The 18,711-nt window shown below is 45.3% G+C and overlaps 1 protein-coding gene across 2 annotated transcripts in view; it reads left to right on the top strand.

The window, feature by feature from the left end:
- KIF20B (kinesin family member 20B) overlaps positions 1 to 18,711 on the top strand; it is a 274,317-nt gene that overhangs the window by 168,112 nt on the left and 87,494 nt on the right. For both annotated transcript variants that reach the window (XM_030203051.1, XM_030203052.1), the window contains exon 20: positions 7,544 to 8,732. In XM_030203051.1, coding sequence (XP_030058911.1) covers positions 7,544 to 8,732 — 1,189 coding nt within the window. The remainder of the gene's footprint in view (positions 1 to 7,543; positions 8,733 to 18,711) is intronic.

Here is an 18,711-nt window from a genome sequence, read left to right as displayed (position 1 = left end):
GTAATTCTCTAAGTGCTGAGTCCTGCGGATGGAGCTTTGATATCGACATACTGAGGAGTTTCCGGCAGCACATGACCACATATAGGGAGGCAAAAGGATTGCTCTGTATCGCCACCTGCTGGTAGATGGACACAACCCACCAGTCTATGGATTGATCAGGTATGATACATAATTTTACCTTTGAACCTGAGGCAGTGGAGAGCTAACTGACTTGCATAAGAGCAGAAATTATTCACGTGGGATTTGAACCGAGCTTCTCAGGTTCTTGGCATGCTGCTCTGAGGGAGAGGAAGCAGTTGCAAAACTTAGTGATAAGGTCATATGGTCTTTATCTGTTGTAGTTCTTTAAACATTTATATGTAAAGTTTTTTTTTTTTGTCCATAATTTTTGTATTACTGGTAATGTTTATATGACATGTATTGCTTAAAGGTGTGACTGTAGCTGCTTCTGTTGAGTAAAGTGGCAAAATCCTTTATCGTTTCTAAGAAAATTCTCACATAACAGTCTTTAAGAGTATAGCAAAAAGTGCTATATTTTTGTAATTACATTTGAAGATTATTTTCAATGTTTGTGAGCTCTATTTACTGAGGTTGATAATCAAACAGGATATAACTGGGTAGGAAGGCTCCTACTCAGTTCAATCCTTCTGGCCCTGCCACTAACATTCAGTGGCAGTTATCAGCATATTCCATATCCTCATGCTGATCAATCCATAGACTGGTGGGTTGTGTCCATCTACCAGCAGGTGGAGATAGAGAGCAATCCTTTTGCCTCCCTATATGTGGTCATGTGCTGCCGGAAACTCCTCAGTATGTTCTCTATCTCAGCAGGTGGTGGTCACACACAGCAGCAGCTCTGGCTAGGCCTCCAAGCCTAATTTTTAGGTTTTGTTGAGTGCCTGGGGTTGAGGGCTCTTCTTGAGCAAGTGCAAACCTGGTGGCGCCAGGTCCCTCCTTTTCTCCCCCCTCCCGCTGGCTCCGTTAAAAAAAAAAAAAAAAAAAATTTTGGACGTCCTTAAGGGCGTTTATTTCGACGTTTATTTAAACGTTTATTGCAGCTACTCACTGGGACACCAGGTCGTTACAGCTCGGAGCGAGAAGCAGGTAATTTTTACCTTTTTATAGCAGGCAGGGGGTTCCCCGATTGATCTCCACGTGGCCTATGGCGTCGGAGGGCGAGGGCGCGAAGCATCGCTCCCCGGACCGCGTGTGCGCTTCTAGCGGGGTTGCGGGGGTTTTAAAGTCTGATTCGCCCTTGTTGGGTGTCAGTTTGGAGGCCGGTCAGTGTCCCGGGTCTTCCTCCGGCGCGGCGGTTTTTCCCGCCATAAACGCCCATCCCCCACTGCTCGCCTCCGCCATCTTGGCCGGCCACTCTGCTCGGACGGCTTCTTCTTGGGCCGCCCTTGAGCTGGGAGACGTTCATGCCATGGCCGCACTTGATTTGGGCGACGGCAAAAAAGCGGCTAAAGGTAAGCGCCGTTCTTCCCACGCGGCTCCTTCGCGGAGTGTCGCGCCGGACGCCATCTTGGATGCGCAGCATGTTGCTCCCCCGCTCTTGCGAGCGCCGGTTGAGGGTGCATCTAGGGCTGTGGCCCAGGCTGCTGAAATTCACAGTCTGGGGGGTTTCTCCCCCGAGTTTATTTTGCTGCTGCATCAGGCTTTTCTTATGCAAAACGCTGCCCCTTCTCCCTTGTCCGATAACGGGGTTGAGGCCCCCGGAAGTAAACGCCCTCGGGTGGATTCCCAGGCCTTAGAGGACGCTGTTTCCTCTGATGTAGATGAGGGCAGCGTATCTGAGTTCTCCCAACGGTCCTTTGGGGATTCCTTGGAGGAGACGGATTCCCGCTCGGATGGAGCGGATGACCCCTCTGCAGCGCGGATCTTTCGCTCAGAGGATTTGCCCAACCTGTTACTGCAGGCTATGAGCATTTTGAAGATTTCCTCGCCAGAGGACGTCTCTCCCTCAGCCCCTGTTGGCTCTGCCATTATGCTGGGGACGAAGCGCCCGCCTAGAACCTTCCACGTGCATGATGCCATGCACACCTTAATTTCGGCTCAATGGGATGTCTCGGAAGTGAGCCTCAAAGTGGCTAGGGCTATGTCCCGCCTCTATCCTTTGCCTGAAAGTGAGCGTGAGGCCTTTATTTGGCCTACCGTGGATTCTTTAATCACTGCGGTGACTAAGAAAACGGCGTTGCCGGTGGAAGGTGGCACGGCACTAAAGGATGCCCAAGACAGAAGATTGGAAGCGGCTTTAAGGTCGTCCTTCGAGGCGGCTGCCTTAAGTTTGCAGGCCTCAGTTTGCGGCTCCTATGTGGCCAGGGCGTGCCTGACGATGGTGCAGCGGGCTTCCCCCTCGGATCCTTCCTTGAGGGCTGACTGGCCGGCCCTGGAATCGGGCTTGGCGTATTTGGCAGACTTACTGTATGATGTCTTGAGAGCCTCGGCTAAAGGCATGGCTCAGACAGTCTCTGCGCGGCGCTGGCTTTGGCTGAAACATTGGTCTGCGGACCACGCCTCTAAGTACCGCCTGGCTAAGTTGCCTTTTAAAGGCAAGCTGCTCTTTGGGGTCGAGCTGGACAAAATCGTGACCGATCTCGGCACGTCTAAGGGCAAGAGGTTACCAGAGGTCAGGGCTCGGGCCAGTGCTCGCCCCGGTATCTCCAGAGGACGGTTTCAGGAAGTCCGTCGGTACCGCCCGGGCAAGTCAGGCTCCTCTGCCCCCTCTTCCTTCAAAATGAACTTCTCCCCCAAGCAGCATTCCTTTCGCAGAGACCGCCGTCCCGGAGGTATGCCCTCCGGTCCTCCCCCAGGGTCTCGTACCCAATGACGGGGTCCTGGTCCATGGCCCAGTGCAGATTGGAGGACGCCTGTCCTCGTTTCTGGGCGAGTGGACCAGAGTAACTTCAGACGCTTGGGTGCTGGAAGTCATCAGAGACGGCTACAAGTTAGAGTTCTGCCGACCCTTAAGAGACGGGTTTGTACTCTCTCCCTGCAAGTCTCCGGTCAAAGCTGTGGCAGTGCAGCAGACCTTGGACAACCTGATACGCCTGGGTGCGGTCGTTCCGGTGCCAGAAAATCAGCTTGGCAAGGGACGTTACTCCATTTACTTTGTGGTACCAAAGAAAGGAGGTTCTGTCCGGCCTATCCACGACCTCAAAGGGGTCAATCGGGCCTTGAAAGTGCGGCACTTTCGCATGGAGACTCTCCGCTCTGTTATAGCGGCAGTGAAGGCAGGAGAGTTCTTGGCTTCCTTGGACATCAAGGAAGCGTACCTGCATATTCCCATCTGGCCTCCTCATCAACGCTTTCTGCGTTTTGCAGTCCTGGGCCGACACTTCCAGTTCAGAGCCCTCCCTTTCGGGTTGGCTACTGCTCCGCGGACCTTCTCCAAAGTAATGGTGGTCATCGCGGCCTTCCTGCGAAAGGAAGGAGTACAAGTCCATCCTTATCTGGACGACTGGTTGATCCGAGCCCCCTCTTATGCAGAGTGTGGCAAAGCTGTGGACCGGGTGGTTGCTCTTTTGAGCTCCCTGGGGTGGATCATCAACTGGGAGAAGAGCCAGCTGCGCCCGACTCAGTCCCTGGAGTATCTGGGAGTTCGATTCGACACCCAAGTGGGCAGAGTGTTCCTGCCAGACAATCGGATTGTCAAACTTCAGGCTCAGGTGGACCAGTTCCTAGTAGCCTCTCCTCTTCGGGCTTGGGACTATGTGCAGCTGTTGGGCTCTATGACGGCCACGATGGAAGTAGTGCCCTGGGCCAGGGCTCATATGAGACCACTACAACTCTCTCTGCTGCAGCGCTGGACTCCGATGTCGGAGGATTATGCTGTGCGCCTTCCCTTGGACCCAGCAGTGCGCAAAGCGCTGAGCTGGTGGATGCAGACAGACAAGTTGTCTGCAGGAATGCCTCTGGTGACCCCGGAGTGGATTGTCGTCACGACGGACGCCTCTTTGTCGGGCTGGGGAGCCCACTTCTTGGGAAGGACAGCGCAGGGGCTCTGGGCTCCTGCAAAGTGGTCTATCAACCTCCTGGAACTCAGAGCCATTCGGTTGGCGCTTTTGGAGTTCATCCCGGTACTGGCGTTGAAGCCAGTACGGGTCCTGTCGGACAATGCCACGGCTGTGGCCTATGTCAACCGCCAGGGAGGTACCAAGAGCGCCCCTCTAGCCAAGGAGGCCATGAATCTATGCCAGTGGGCGGAAGCGAACCTGGAACAGCTGTCAGCGGCCCACATTGCCGGAGTCATGAATGTCAAGGCGGACTTTCTCAGTCGCCATACCTTGGAGCCCGGAGAGTGGCAGCTATCTGCTCAGGCGTTCTTGGACATCACGAAGCGCTGGGGCCAGCCAAGCCTAGATCTGATGGCGTCATCGGCCAATTGCCAAGTGCCGCGCTTTTTCAGCAGAGGACGGGACCCTCGATCCCTGGGATGCTCTTCTCCAACAGTGGCTGACACAGGAGCTTCTCTATGTGTTCCCGCCCTGGCCCATGTTGTTCAGGGTGCTAGACCGGGTGGCAAAGCATCCGGGCCGGATAATCCTGGTGGGTCCGGACTGGCCCCAGACGTCCCTGGTATGCGGACTTGATCAGGCTCTCAGTCGACGATCCTCTGCGGCTGCCAGTGGAGCAGGGCCTTTTACATCAGGGTCCCGTGGTGATGGAGGATCCCTCCCCCTTTGGTCTTACGGCCTGGCTATTGAGCGGCAGCGTCTGAGAAAGAAGGGCTTCTCAGACAAGGTCATCGCCACTATGCTGAGAGCGAGGAAGCGCTCTACTTCTACTGCTTACGCCAGGGTTTGGCGTACCTTTGCAGCGTGGTGTGAAGCAGGCTCACTTTCTCCCTTCACTGCTCCAATTTCTTCAGTGTTGGCGTTCCTGCAAGAAGGTCTGGAGAAAGGCCTGTCGCTCAGTTCCCTTAAAGTCCAGGTAGCGGCTCTGGCTTGCTTCAGGGGCCGCCTGAAGGGTGCTTCCCTGGCTTCGCAGCCAGATGTGGTGCGCTTTCTCAAGGGAGTTAATCACCTGCGCCCTCCTCTGCACTCAGTGGTGCCTGCGTGGAATCTCAACCTGGTGCTAAGAGCCTTGCAGAAGCCGCCTTTTGAACCCTTGTCTAGGGCATCACTGAAAGACCTGACGTTGAAAGCAGTCTTTTTGGTGGCTATCACTTCAGCCAGAAGAGTTTCCGAGCTCCAGGCACTCTCATGTCGAGAGCCTTTTCTGCAGTTCACTGAGGCAGGAGTGACTATTCGCACAGTGCCTTCCTTCCTGCCCAAGATTGTTTCTCGCTTCCATGTGAATCAGCAGCTCTGTCTCCCTTCCTTTCGTAGGGAGGACTACCCAGAGGAATACTCTGCTCTCAAATATCTGGATGTGAGACGAGTCATCATCAGATACTTGGAAGTGACCAATGATTTCCGGAAATCGGATCATGTGTTTGTCCTGTTTGCAGGTCCTCGTAAGGGTCTGCAGGCTTCTAAGCCTACAGTGGCAAGATGGGTCAAGGAAGCCATTGCAGCGGCTTATGTGGCCACGGGGAAGGTGCCGCCTATCCGGCTGAAGGCTCACTCCACTAGAGCTCAGGCGGCCTCGATGGCAGAGGCCGGGTCCGTCTCCTTGGAAGAGATTTGCAAGGCGGCAACTTGGGCATCGGCCCATACCTTCTCCAGGCATTACCGCTTGGCTGTGGCTGCTCGGGCGGAGGCCCGGTTTGGAGCTTCAGTGTTGCGGTCAGGGATTTCAATGTCCCGCCCTGGGTGAGTACTGCTTCGGTACATCCCACCAGTCTATGGATTGATCAGCATGATGATATGGAAGGTAAAATTATGTATCATACCTGATAATTTTCTTTCCATTAATCATAGCTGATCAATCCATAGTCCCTCCCAGATATCTGTATTGTTTATATTCTGGTTGCATTTCAGGTTCAAGTTTAGTCTTCAGTTCCTGTTCAGGAGGACTTCGTGTTCAAGTTTTTCAGTGGATTCTTCAAGAGTTGAGACCAATTTGTGTTACAGTGAGCTGCTGCATTCCTCTCCCCTCCGTTTTACGGGGCTGGATTGAGACATAAATTCTGCCAGCGCTCCCTCCCGCTTCGTGCGGCTGTAGGGCAGCTTTGTACCCCTCCCGCTTCGGCGGTGTTAGGGTCAGTCAGCTCCTCCCGCGGTTGCAGGATAAGCCAGATCCCCCCGCATCGGCGGGGTGGTGTCCCTCCCCCGCTCCGTGGGGATGAGCTGGATGGATTCCCCTCCCCCACTTGTGTGGGGATGAGCTGGGTTAATTCCCCTCCCCCGTTTCGGCGATGGTGAGCTGGGCAGAGTGTCCCTTTGTGGGTGTAATTCTCTAAGTGCTGAGTCCTGCGGATGGAGCTTGGATATCGACATACTGAGGAGTTTCCGGCAGCACATGACCACATATAGGGAGGCAAAAGGATTGCTCTCTATCTCCACCTGCTGGTAGATGGACACAACCCACCAGTCTATGGATTGATCAGCTATGATTAATGGAAAGAAAATTATCAGGTATGATACATAATTTTACCTTGCTGCTAAATATTACCACAGTCCACTATCCAGTTAATGTTGGCATAGTCCATGAACAGAGTCAGGGTAGCACTAGAACGTATACAGTTAGCAGCAATATTCAGCCTACTAACAGGGGAAGTGGCTGGATATAGTTTGCCTAGTAAAAAGGCTGTCCGAATATCAGTCTGACTATTGGCTGGTACATGGATAAGTCCTGGCAGTTAAACATATCCATATGCATGCCAGTGTCTGAATATACTCTGGCACTGTATAGCATTCATCTTAAAAAAAAAAAAAAAATGATTATGGTCACCCATAAGCACTTTTCTCACCCCCCCCCCCCCCCCAAAAAAAAAATGGGTTAAGTATCTGCTACTTTAACAACACAAAAATTGTTAATGCCATCCTTGTGTTCACCCTCAAATTTCAATGAATACCAAACATTTTTTAAGCATTGTTTGTCATTATTCCAGACCTGTGAAAACATTGTATTATAGTAACTTGCCCCCTTCACTAACTTTATGGAATGTTTGGACAATAACAATAAATGCAATATTAACAGGTTGTCATTAACTGTCAGCACAAACCATAAACCTAGGTACTGTTTTTGTTGTTGGATATTAGCAATACAAGTCTCTGGCTGCTCATACCAATCCCAGCTATAGACTTAAGATGCTATAACTTTTGTTTTGGAATGAAACTGCCTTTCATGTTTTTATCAGGAAGAACTGGTCTAAGATTAACCAAAACCACATGCCCTTGTTCTGCACCTTCATGCAGCAACCAGAAGATGTGCATTTACTGTAACATTTTATAGTATAGTGCCATGAACAAATGTTGATTCTGTGGTGCTCTGTTAAGCTGTACTCAGGGTTTAACATAACAGCAACTACCTGCATTGGTATAATGTACAGACACTGCCCAGACTACTTGTTCATAGCATGCTGTTTTGCAGTTGGATGACTTTTTACTAGTTTTCAGTAAGATGACCATTTACTTCCCTAAACCCATTTTTATAGTGCCTACTTCAACTACTTACAGCACACCAACAGCAGATCAAGACAAACTTGAAAAAATACATGATTTTTCAGGAAAAACATCCATGATGATTTTGCAAGAAAAACTGGAAGGTCAATTAACTGTGGTACCAAAAGAACTTGAAAAGGAAAAGGCTGAAAAACAAGAGCTCAATGCTCAGCTAACAAAGTGGCAGCTGGCACATTCTGTCTCAGAAAAAAAAGCTTTAGAATTCAGTGAAGAAGTTGAACAGCTGAAATCTAGTTATGGAAAGTTGATTTCTGAATTACAAACACAAAAGGAAATTATCAAAGATAAAGATGAAAAAGTGAAGAAATTACTTGAAGACGCTGAGGACAACAAACAGCATATTTCAGAAAAGGTGTCGCAGATCAAAGCAATGCAGTTTAAAATTGATGAATTGGGCAAACTAGTAGATGATTCAAAAACTGTAGATGTAGATGCAATTAATCTGAAGGACTTTTTAGAATCTGAAAGAGATCATAAGGAGAAAACTCAGTTGACTTATTCTCAGACATATACAGATCTGGAAATAACTCATGCTACAAGTGCTGCACAAGAGTGTGCATTCCATCATGCTATTGAAGGGCTATGGAAAGAGTGTCAGCGGCTAGTAAAAGCCTCTTCCCATAAAAATCATCAGATCTGTGAACTTGAAAAACAGCTTGTAGACTTAAGAAAGGAAGTTGATGAGCATGATAAGAATAAACTGAAACTAAGTGAGATTACAGTAATGACTGAGCTGCTGAAAAAGAAGGAGAATCTTGTGGCCCATCTGGAAGAAAGTTTATTAGAAAGCACCAGACTTCTGGAGGCAGAAAAGCAATGTGTGTTTGAGGCAAATGCAAAGGAATCTGAGCTTACAAAACAAGTTAATGACTACCAAGTGCAGCTTCACAAGCTGGAATATCTGCTAGAAACATATAAGGCCAATAACGACCAGCTAGGCAAAATGGAAAAGAAACTAAAGGAAAAGGATTGTGCTGTTCTAGACCTTGAAAAGAATCTGGAAAGTATGCAGGAAAAATACCAGCATTTAGAGAAAAGAAATATAGAATTAAATGAACAAGAAATTAAACTGGAGGACTTGCAGAATAAATTACAATCTGTTCAACACTCCCTTCAAGAGAAGAACAGAGAGGAGGAAATAAAGAAAGAAGAAAATGAACAGTAAGTAAAGTACTTTTTTAAATTTAGATTTGTTTTATGGTGGTTAAAAAGATTAGGTTTGTAGCACTTTTCCTCCAATGTAAATTTTCATGGATCTTATACCAGTTTGTGTGAACGAAAGGGTGTAGAAAGCAGACATGGTTAAATTCAACCCTTCAGCAAAGTTTATTTAGATGGTATAATTTAATATGACTCGTACATTAGAATAGTAAATACAGATCTCACTGCAAATAAGCCCTAAAATAGTTTTGTATTTCTGGACTGCCTTTATGAATAAGCCAAACGGAGGGTAACCAGCATACATAAAAAGTACACAAACAAAAAAGCAACACTGGGCCTTCAAGACTGAGACAACAGGAGTGTTTTATTAGTGAATGACCCGACAAAAACAGGAGACTAAAACAGGTGGTTTATTTCGAATCGCTACTGTCCGTTGTGACAGGCTCTCTTGGCTCTAAAGTTTCTCTCCGTTCAATCTCGGAGGCATTGGATACATATACACCTCACATAATTTATGCTCAAACCCTGACCCATGAGGCAGGCGTTGTTTTACGCCGAAACACGGCCCGTGTCGGGTCATTCACTAATAAAACACTCCTGTTGCCTCAGTCTTGAAGGCCCAGTGTTGCTTTTTTGTTTGTGTGCTGCCTTTATGAATCAAATAATAATAGAACATACATTTGCTCAAGGGGTTAGTAAAAAAGTAATGTGGAAAATAAGTAAATTTGTACAAAACAGAATCTTATAAAACTAACGAAAGACTAATCAGGTATAGTCATAACTGCCCCTATAAAAGAAAGTTAGCAATGACCTGGCTCTTAGAACTCTCAGAGGGAAAGGTCTTAAAAAGAACGCTAATTTAAAATCGGTTATCTATTAAATAACTAGTATGGTACAGTCAAAGCTTCACTTAACAGCATATATCAGATTAAAAAAAACACACAAACAAAATTCAATCCTGAAAGCTGAGGAAAAGCAATTTGTCAAGATTGTCTGATCTTTAACATGTCAAAAACATGAATATTCTGGGCAACATATTCCATAAAAGAAAAGGCTGGAAAGAAAGGATTGCCTTTAATTAATTGTTTAATTCATGGATCAGAGAGAGCAAATTGAGGACCTCATTTTCTGATCTTGCAGACTGAACTTATTTAATAGGCTTTTAAAAGTTCAACAGCTTAACTCGAGTCGTAAAAATAATAGGGAAGGTAATGTAAATCTTTAGTAAAAATTTAGCCTTCCTAAGACTTTAACAGCAGTTTAGACAATTTATATACATTCCTAGGAAACAATATATTCTGAGCAATATGATTCATAATTATATGCTAGCATCCATTTATATTCCATGGTAGAAGTATGAAAAAGTGCTTAACATAAAGATCTTATTTTTATATATTTCTGTAATGGCTTTTAAAGAACATATTTAACCATTCACTAACAGGATCTTTTAATAACATGTATTCAGTGTCCTCCTTACCCCCCCCCCCCCCCCCCCCAAAAAAAAAAAAAAAAACCCAAAACAAACCCACATGCAGCATCTTTTGGATCTTTAGGTTTCTAGCTCATCTGGAACCTGCTATAGCTGTGCTAAATTCTTATGTCTATATTTGCAGCCTTAAACTCCCAGTCTAGATTTGCATGACAGCAATTATTTCTTATTGAGCTAGACCAGCCCAAATGCATAGATTTATACCACCCTACCAGCAGATGGAGGCAGAACACACTTCTTTCCAGTGACATCTATAAAGAGTGATGCAGAATGGGGTATTTGCTTATATTCTGTGCCTCTAGCAGATGGTGGCATGTTAGACTATTGTAGCAGGGCACTTTGTTAGGCTCCCAGGGCCACCATTTTGGTGGAGCTGGATCTTAGTCCAAGTTCTTAAGGCAGCAGTTTACAGGTCAACTTATTTCTGTGAAATAATGTAACATCATTATTTGATACTTTAGACCTTACTCCTGTTCCTTTATTGTTTTTATTTTTAATTTTGTTACATTTGTACCCCGCGCTTTCCCACTCATGGCAGACTCAATGCAGCTTACATGGGGCAATGGAGGGTTACGTGACTTGCCCAGAGTCACAAGGAGCTGCCTGTGCCTGAAGTGGGAATCGAACTCAGTTCCTCAGTTCCCCAGGACCAAAGTCCACCACCCTAACCACTAGGCCACTCCACCACTCCTCCACTGCTAATGCGAGATAGATAAAGTTGTTATTTGTAAATTATTTGATCATCTCTGATGTAGGATTTATGTTTATATCAGAGACTGTTAACTGAGAACGGTAATGCAGTTTTTCACTATTTTATGTCACCTTGGGTATCATTTTATTAATTCTCCGAGACTAGGTAAATGGGGTGGTGGTCTAGCTGTGGTTTTCAAATATTTTTTTTAAACTTTCTATATCTACCTCATTTTTTTCCACTGATTTAGAATATGTGCTTTGCTCACTGCAGGATGTTTTACACTCTACCCCTACAGGCATTTTATTTATCATCCCCCAGGTTATTGGCCAAAAGTAGCATCTCTGGTCAAGAGCTTGAAGAACTAATTCCGTTAATAATTTTCTAGATTTTTCCTAGTAGGCGATCTGAATGTACATCTTGACAAGTCAAGATGTTAAGGTTTTATAGATTTTTGAAGGATTGTGATTTGACCTACTCATGAGAAGGGCCATTCACATGATATAAATGCATTTTTACCTACTACATTGGTTAGTTCTGTCAATTGGCCACTAGCACCTTGGTTCAATAATTTTTTTTATTTCATTTTAAACTTACATTTATTTTTATCTAGACCTTTAAGCAAACAATCGAGTAATTTCTTATCGTAAAAGAATCGATAACGAAAGGTTTTGGGATAAGGTGCATGATCAGTTAGAATTCAATAACTAATTTTTGTTCACCAAAATGGCAATGGGATTCTGATTCTACTGATATATTAGATGAGTTGTATCCCTATAACAGCCAAGACAGTTTTCTTAATAAAAGACCAAGCTGGTTTACTGAGGAACTTTTGGTTCTGAAACAAAGTAGTAGGCATTTAGAAAATAGGTGGCATAAATCTAAGTCTTAATGATATTTATGGAAGAAGGAATTTAATCACTATAAATGGGGAAAACGATTGAAGTTAGGAGCATTATAGCAAAATGGTTGTTTTATCTTGAATCAGACCATCTAAATACAGAGAAGCTGTTTCGTTTGGTGAAAAGTTTGACAACTATTCCTTCATCTAATTTAGCTTATTTAAAGCTCTCCAGCTGTCCAGGATTTGGCTGACTATTTTGAATTCGAGGTGAATTAGATAGACACAAATCTAGGTTTACTCCCACTAATATGCTTGATGAAAGACCTGTATTTGTAGATTCTGTGGGAGAGTTTTCATCTGATTACTGTTGAAGAGGTCAAAATGTTGTTAGTCAAAGTTTCACTTTCTCAGTGGTGTTTGGATGCAGTACTAGTGTATTTAATATTGAAAGTTCCCTGGGGAACTATTACTGTCTTATGAAGATGATATTTTACTTCTGGTGCCCATAACACAGAATATACAAGACACTATGGGCAGGTTGTCTTTGTATGATGAAAATTTAGAATTAGCTTCTACTAACCCGTTGAAATTAAATCCTAATAAAACCAAGATTTTGTAGTTATATCTTGGTTCCTTAGATCCTAAAGAGATTGTATTAATGAGGGACATTAGATTTCCAGTTGAAACTAAAGTGAAAGTTCTTGAAATAATGTTGGATTCATCTTTGTCCTTTGATTCACAAATTAGTCTACTATGGAAGAAAACAATCTTTAAGGCAAGACTAATTAGGTCTTACTTTACCCAGTCTGCTTATAGGCTTCTTGTTCAAATGTTAATTCTATTGCACTTAGGGGTCCTATTTACTAAACTGCACTATAGGCACACTAGGGTTTTTAGCGCACACTAATGCTAGAGACACGCATAAGAATATATGGGTGTCTCTAGCATTTAACATGTACTAAAAACGCTAGTGCACCTTAGTAAACAGGGCCCATAGATTATTGCAATGTACTCTATTTGAATTTACCTTTCAAGTTACTAAGTAAATTGCAACTGATTCAGAACACCACCATTAGACTTTAATCTTAAGAAATATGATAGTATTTCACTATATAGAAGTCTTCCGGTTCAACAGAGAATACTGTATAAATCACTTTGTCTTTTCAGGCCATTGATGGCCTTACTTCCTTAATTACTGATCATCTTTGTTCGCCTTGGCAGATTTTCTGAGAGGTTACATAATTTGCTGAAACTACATCCAGTAGTTTTGAAGAAAGTTCGTTTAAGATAATTAAGACCATTTTTTTCGGACTTCGATGCCTTATTGGAAATCCACTCACAATAGGTATTAGAGTAGATGCTAGCTGCTCTTCTTTTCATAAGATAGTTAAGACTTACTTTTTTTTTTTTTTTTATTTTTTTTTAATTATTCAATGATTTGTCATACTGGAGTATATATTTTTATCTTTATTTTATTTTGTTGATTCTGGATTGTTTGAGATGATGTAAACCAGGGGCGTATCTGCGTGGGGCCACAGGGGCCTGGGCCCCCGCAGATTTCGCCCTGGACCCCCCTACCACAGACCCTCTCCACCTCCCCCTCCCTCCCGCCCGCCCGCCACCAACCTGTCGCCGATCTTTGCTGGCGGGGGACCCCAAGCCCCCGCCAGCCGAAGTCCTCTCTTCCGTGCAGGATGCAAGTTGCAACGCTTCCTGTTCTTCTGAGTCTGACGTCCTGCACGTACAACGTGCAGAACGTCAGACTCAGAATTTGGAATTCAGTCTGACGTCCTGCGCGTTGTACGTGCAGGACGTCAGACTCAGAAGAACAGGAAGCATTGCAACTTGCAGCGGCGCAGCCTGCATGGAAGAGAGGACCTCGGCTGGCGGGGGGTTGGGGTCCCCCGCCAGGAAAGGTGACAGCAGCGGGGGAGGGTTGGCGGCGGCGGGAGGGGGTGGAGAGTGTCATTGATGGCGAGGGGGGGGTCTAGCAGTGGCGGGGGGGGGGATCGGTGGCGCCGGGGGGGGGCTAAAATGTGCCCCCTCCCTCTGGCTCTGGGCCCCCCTACCGCCAGAGTCCAGATATGCCCCTGATGTAAACCACACTGGACCCATCAGGGAAGGATGGCAGTATATAAACATGTTTGTTTTTTTTTGCTGGAATTTGCTTTGATAATGTACTAGGCTTTTTGCACTTTGCAGAAGTCTGAAAGATGGGTAGTAGAGCTTCTTCCACTGAGGAACCTTTTAAGGGGTCCTGTTTTAGAGGCTTAGCTCCCAAGAAGCCCAGGCTGTCAGGAAAAATTTGATAATGGACGGAAGACAATAGCCAGTTTCTCTGTTAAGATTTGAAGAAAGGAAAAGGAGGAAGCCGGCATTCCTCTCTGGATCTGGAAGATGGGGAGAGATTCTCATTGATTCACATCTTCATGACAAAGCTTTCATCCCTTATTTCACAGGTCATTTCAGCCTTCAAATATGTGTCGGCAGTGGAGGGGGCCTCTGAAGGCAGTCCAGTCTTGGAAGAGATCAGAAAGCCCTCTAGATCTTTTCTCATGCAGAAGGCATTCAGATTGTTTTGATGGTGGTCTGAAAATTGAAGGCTTGCTGAAACAGGTCGTCAACTCATCGGTTCTACCCATCCAGTTCTCTGGGTTAAGGAATTATATTGCTCATTCACATCTCTGATGTATGTAAAAGCTCTTAAAATCAGGGGCTGTGTTTTTAATAGATATCTAGCTTGAGTTGATTAGAATGTCTTCCCAGTCGATGGCATCAGCAATTAGTGTGCAGTTTGTTGGGACTGCTCCATTGGTGTGCAGATATTTATGCATTTTTGTATCCCACTGTTATCCAAAAATGGCTTGCTTCAGCAAATTCCTTTTTAAGGTATGGAGAGGAGTTGTAAAATAAAGTTAGAAATCTGCGGAAGTCTAAACCTCAGACTTGCAGAACACAAATCTTCCTTTTGATCTAACAGGTATCGGGGAAAGGCTAAGCTGAGTTCTTACTTGAGGCCAGGAAAGTTGGGTGCATGAACACAGCTGCATCTAGTGTTTTCTATTCTTACTGGTGAAGTGTGGCAAAGAGTCCTTGGAGGTGATCCTAGTGGGTAAACCATATTTCTCTAGTTTTACCAGGAGTGGACTTTATCTCAGTTTAGTGAGTCCCAAACATGATGCAAAATGGGTATTTCCCTCATAATGCACCTTGCATTTATGATGCCATGGTATGTATGTCTGTATGGTTCCCAAGTGACTGAGCAAATTTTGTGGGAAAGCATCAACTGCAGGCAATTGTGCCAGTTCAGTTGAAAGTTGGGTTTCTGTCATAAGTACTTGTAGTGCTGAAAAAACAAATGGCACCTTTTGATCACTCTTGGTCTCAGGAAACTGGAAGGCATCTGATTCTCTTGTTTCTGCAGAGAAACCCCGAAAGCTGAATTGTGGCACTCAGAAAAGGAGAATTATTTCTTCCTTTGCACTTGTTGAGATGTACCACTGTTCTCTTCTACAGAGATTTCCAGTTCAGAGTCCTTCCTTTTGCTTATGCCATGGACCTTTTTCAAGGTGTGATAGTCATGGTGGTCCTTCACAGAAAAGGTATGGCTAACTTATCTGGATGATTTGGCTAATCTGGTCAAGTTATTTATTTGTTGCCTTTGTATCCCACATTTTCCCACCTATTTGCAGGGTCAAGGTGGCTTACATAGTACCTTGGTGGCAGACTCCACTTCCGGTATGAGAAATACAGAGTGGTAATTGATTAAAAGTACATGAGTTATAGAGTGAATTAAGTGGTTAAGAGGAGAATTTAAGTGTCCTGGTTTGGTAGCAAGTTTCATTGTGTTGCATGATTCGGGTGTTTAGGTTGGATTGTTATGGTATGCCTTTTTTAATAAATTGGTCTTTAGTGATTTCCGAAAGATTGTTATGTCATATATTGATTTCAGGCCGTATGGTAATGCAGTTGTGTGTTTATATAGGAGAAGCTGGTTGCATATGTTGATTCATATTTTAGTCCTTTGCAGCTTGGGTAGTGGAGGTTTAGGTATGTGCGTGCTGAAGTTTGTGTTTCTGGTTGGTAGATCTACTAGGTCTGCCATGTAGGTCGGAGTCTCGCTGAGGTTAATTTTGTGGACCAGGATGCAGATTTTGAATGCAATCTGTTATTTGATTGGGAGCCAGTTTAGGTTTTCACGTAGGGGTTTAGCGCTTTCATATTTCGTTTTTCCAAATATGAGTCTGGCTGCGGTGTTTTGGGCTGTTTGAAGTTTCCTCTTAATTTGTTCTTTGCATCTGGCATAGATTGCATTACATTAGTTTAGGTGACTTTGCACCATTGATTGTACAATCTTCGGAATATTTCCCTCGGGAAGAAAGGTTTTACTTGTTTAAGTTTCCACATTGAATGGAACACTTTCTTTGTTGTATTTTTCACCTGGTTTTCTAGCGTTAAGTTTCGGTTGATGGTGACTCCGAGTATTTTCAGGCTGTCTGAGACAGGTAGAGTATAGTCTGGGGTTTTTATACTAGTTGGTTTGTTCGTATTGTAGTGTGATGAGACAGTGTGTTTTTTCTGCATTGAGTTTTAGATGAAATGCATCTACCCATGAGTTCATGATTTGAAGGCTAAGTTTGATTTTGTTTGTGATTTCTGTTTGTATTTATACGGGATGTAAATCGTGACATCGTCTGCGTAGATGTATGGGTTGAGGCCTTGGTTGGATAGGGAGTTGGCTAGTGGGTTCATCATTAGATTAAAGAGGGTCGGCGATAACGGTGAACCTTGGGGTACTCCACATTCTGATTTCCATGGTGGTGAGATGTTTGAATTGGATATCACTTATGTTCTTGTGGTTAGGAAGCCCTTAATCCAACTGAGTTCCTTTCCACTGATCCCAAAATAATCTAGGATATTTAGTAGTATTTTGTGGTTTGCCATATCAAACGCACTTGACATATCGAATTGTAGTAGGAGTACACTTTTACTTGTTGCAATTTCTTGTTTGAATTTGGTTAGGAGAGTGATTATTAATGTTTTGGTGATGTAGTTGGAGCGAAATCCTGATTGAGATTCGTGTAGTATTGAAAATGTGTTTAGGTATTCGATAAGTTGCTTGTTTACCATGCTTTCCAACAGTTTGACTGCCAGGGGGATGGATGCTACTGGGCGGTAGTTGGTGACTTCGCTTGTTTTTTTTTTTTGGGGGGGGAGGGGGGTCTTTAGCTAATGGGGTTAGTAGTATGTTGCCATTGTCCTTGGGGAAGAGTCCATGTTGTAGCATGTAATTTAGTTGTGATGTGAGGTCTATTATGAAGCTTTGAGGGGGTAATTTTATTAGGTAGCTGGGGCATGCGTCCAGTTTACAGTGGGATTTAGTGAACCTATTGATCGCTTGGGCTACAATTTTGTTAGTGAGGAGAGCAAAGTTTAACCATATTCGATCTGCTGGGTATTCATCTGGGATTGGGTCCATGCAGTCCACGAATTTATCTGTCAGTGGAATTCTGAGGTAGTGTAGATCCTAGGTTTGTAATTTTTTCTTTGAAGTATTTGGCGAGGTTGTTTGCAGATGTCTGTATTAATTTTGGTGACCGATGTGGTGTCTAGTAGTTTATTCACAAGTTGGTATAATTTGTGTGTCCTTATAGTCTAATCCTATCTTGGTTTTGTAATAGGATCTTTTAGTTTGTCTTATTGCATATTTGTATTTTCATTGCATTTGTTTCCATTCGTTGAGTGTGTGCGCATCTTTTGTTTTTGTCCATGCTCGTTCAGCCTCCTGGTTAGTGTTTTTAGTTTTTTCAGTTCTTCGTTGTACCATGCTATTGAGTTGTGTCTGCGGGAGGTTCTTGTTTGTAGTGGTGCTATTTTATCTAATATGCTTCTACATCTGTTATCCCAGTTTAGGAGATATTGTATCGAGTCTTTCTCCGAGGACAAGCAGACTGCTTGTTCTCACGACTGGGTTGATGTCCATGGCAGCCCCCACCAACCGTAACAAAACTTCGTGGGCGGTCCTGCACGCAGGGCACGCCCACCGCGCATGCGCGGCCGTCTTCCCGCCCGTGCGTGACCGTTCCTGCTCAGTCTTTTCTTTTCCGCGCTGGAGAGAGCCGTGTTCGTCTCTCTCTCTGTCAGCCCCGGAAACCGGATCGCGCTTTCGCCGCGAATTTTCTTTTTTTCTCTTTTTCTATTTTCGTTGTTCTCCATTTTTTACTCTTTAGTTTAAAAAAAAACCCGCTGAACTTTGTTTTCCCTCGTCTCTTAGCGGGGGCGTCACATTGCGGCCTTGTGGCTGCGCGGTCGATTTATTTTCGAGGTGTGAATTTTATCGCCACCATCGACGACTTTGACTTCGCCGACACGATTTTTCCGTCGATGTCCTCGAAGGTCCCGAGTGGATTTAAAAAGTGTGGTTGGTGCGGCCGGCATATCTCGCAGACCGACACTCACGCTTGGTGCCTCCAGTGCCTCGGGCCGGAGCACGATACCAAGACGTGTACTTTGTGTCTCGGTCTCCGGAAACGGACACAAGTAGCGAGGCAAGTTCTTCAGGACCGTCTTTTTGGAACTTGCGCCGGCCCCTCGACGTCGACTTCGACGGCATCGGTATCGACGGCCGGTTCTTTGGTACCGGTATCGATGGCCACGAAATCGGCACCGAAGGCATCGACCCCAGGAGCACGGGTCCCGTTGGCCCGCCGGTCCCCCGGTGAAGGCAGGGGTGAGAGGCCGCGTGGGCAATCGGCCCCGGTCACTCCCTCTATCCAGGGCCCTCAGGACTGAACCCTGTCGGACCCGATCCCTCGAGGCCGAGGGGGATCGACCTCCTCCTCCTCAGTTCCACCAAGCGCCGATGACAGGCACCGCAAAAAGGCGAAGAAGCACCGTCATCGGTCGCCCACGATGCATCTGGCTCCCGGCGCCGGGGATGAGTCGACGCCGAGGA

The sequence above is a fragment of the Microcaecilia unicolor genome, chromosome 5, assembly GCF_901765095.1.
Source record: "Microcaecilia unicolor chromosome 5, aMicUni1.1, whole genome shotgun sequence".
Lineage (NCBI taxonomy): Eukaryota > Metazoa > Chordata > Amphibia > Gymnophiona > Siphonopidae > Microcaecilia > Microcaecilia unicolor.
Note: the sequence above shows the minus strand (reverse complement) of the source record. Positions and strands in the feature narration are given on the sequence as shown.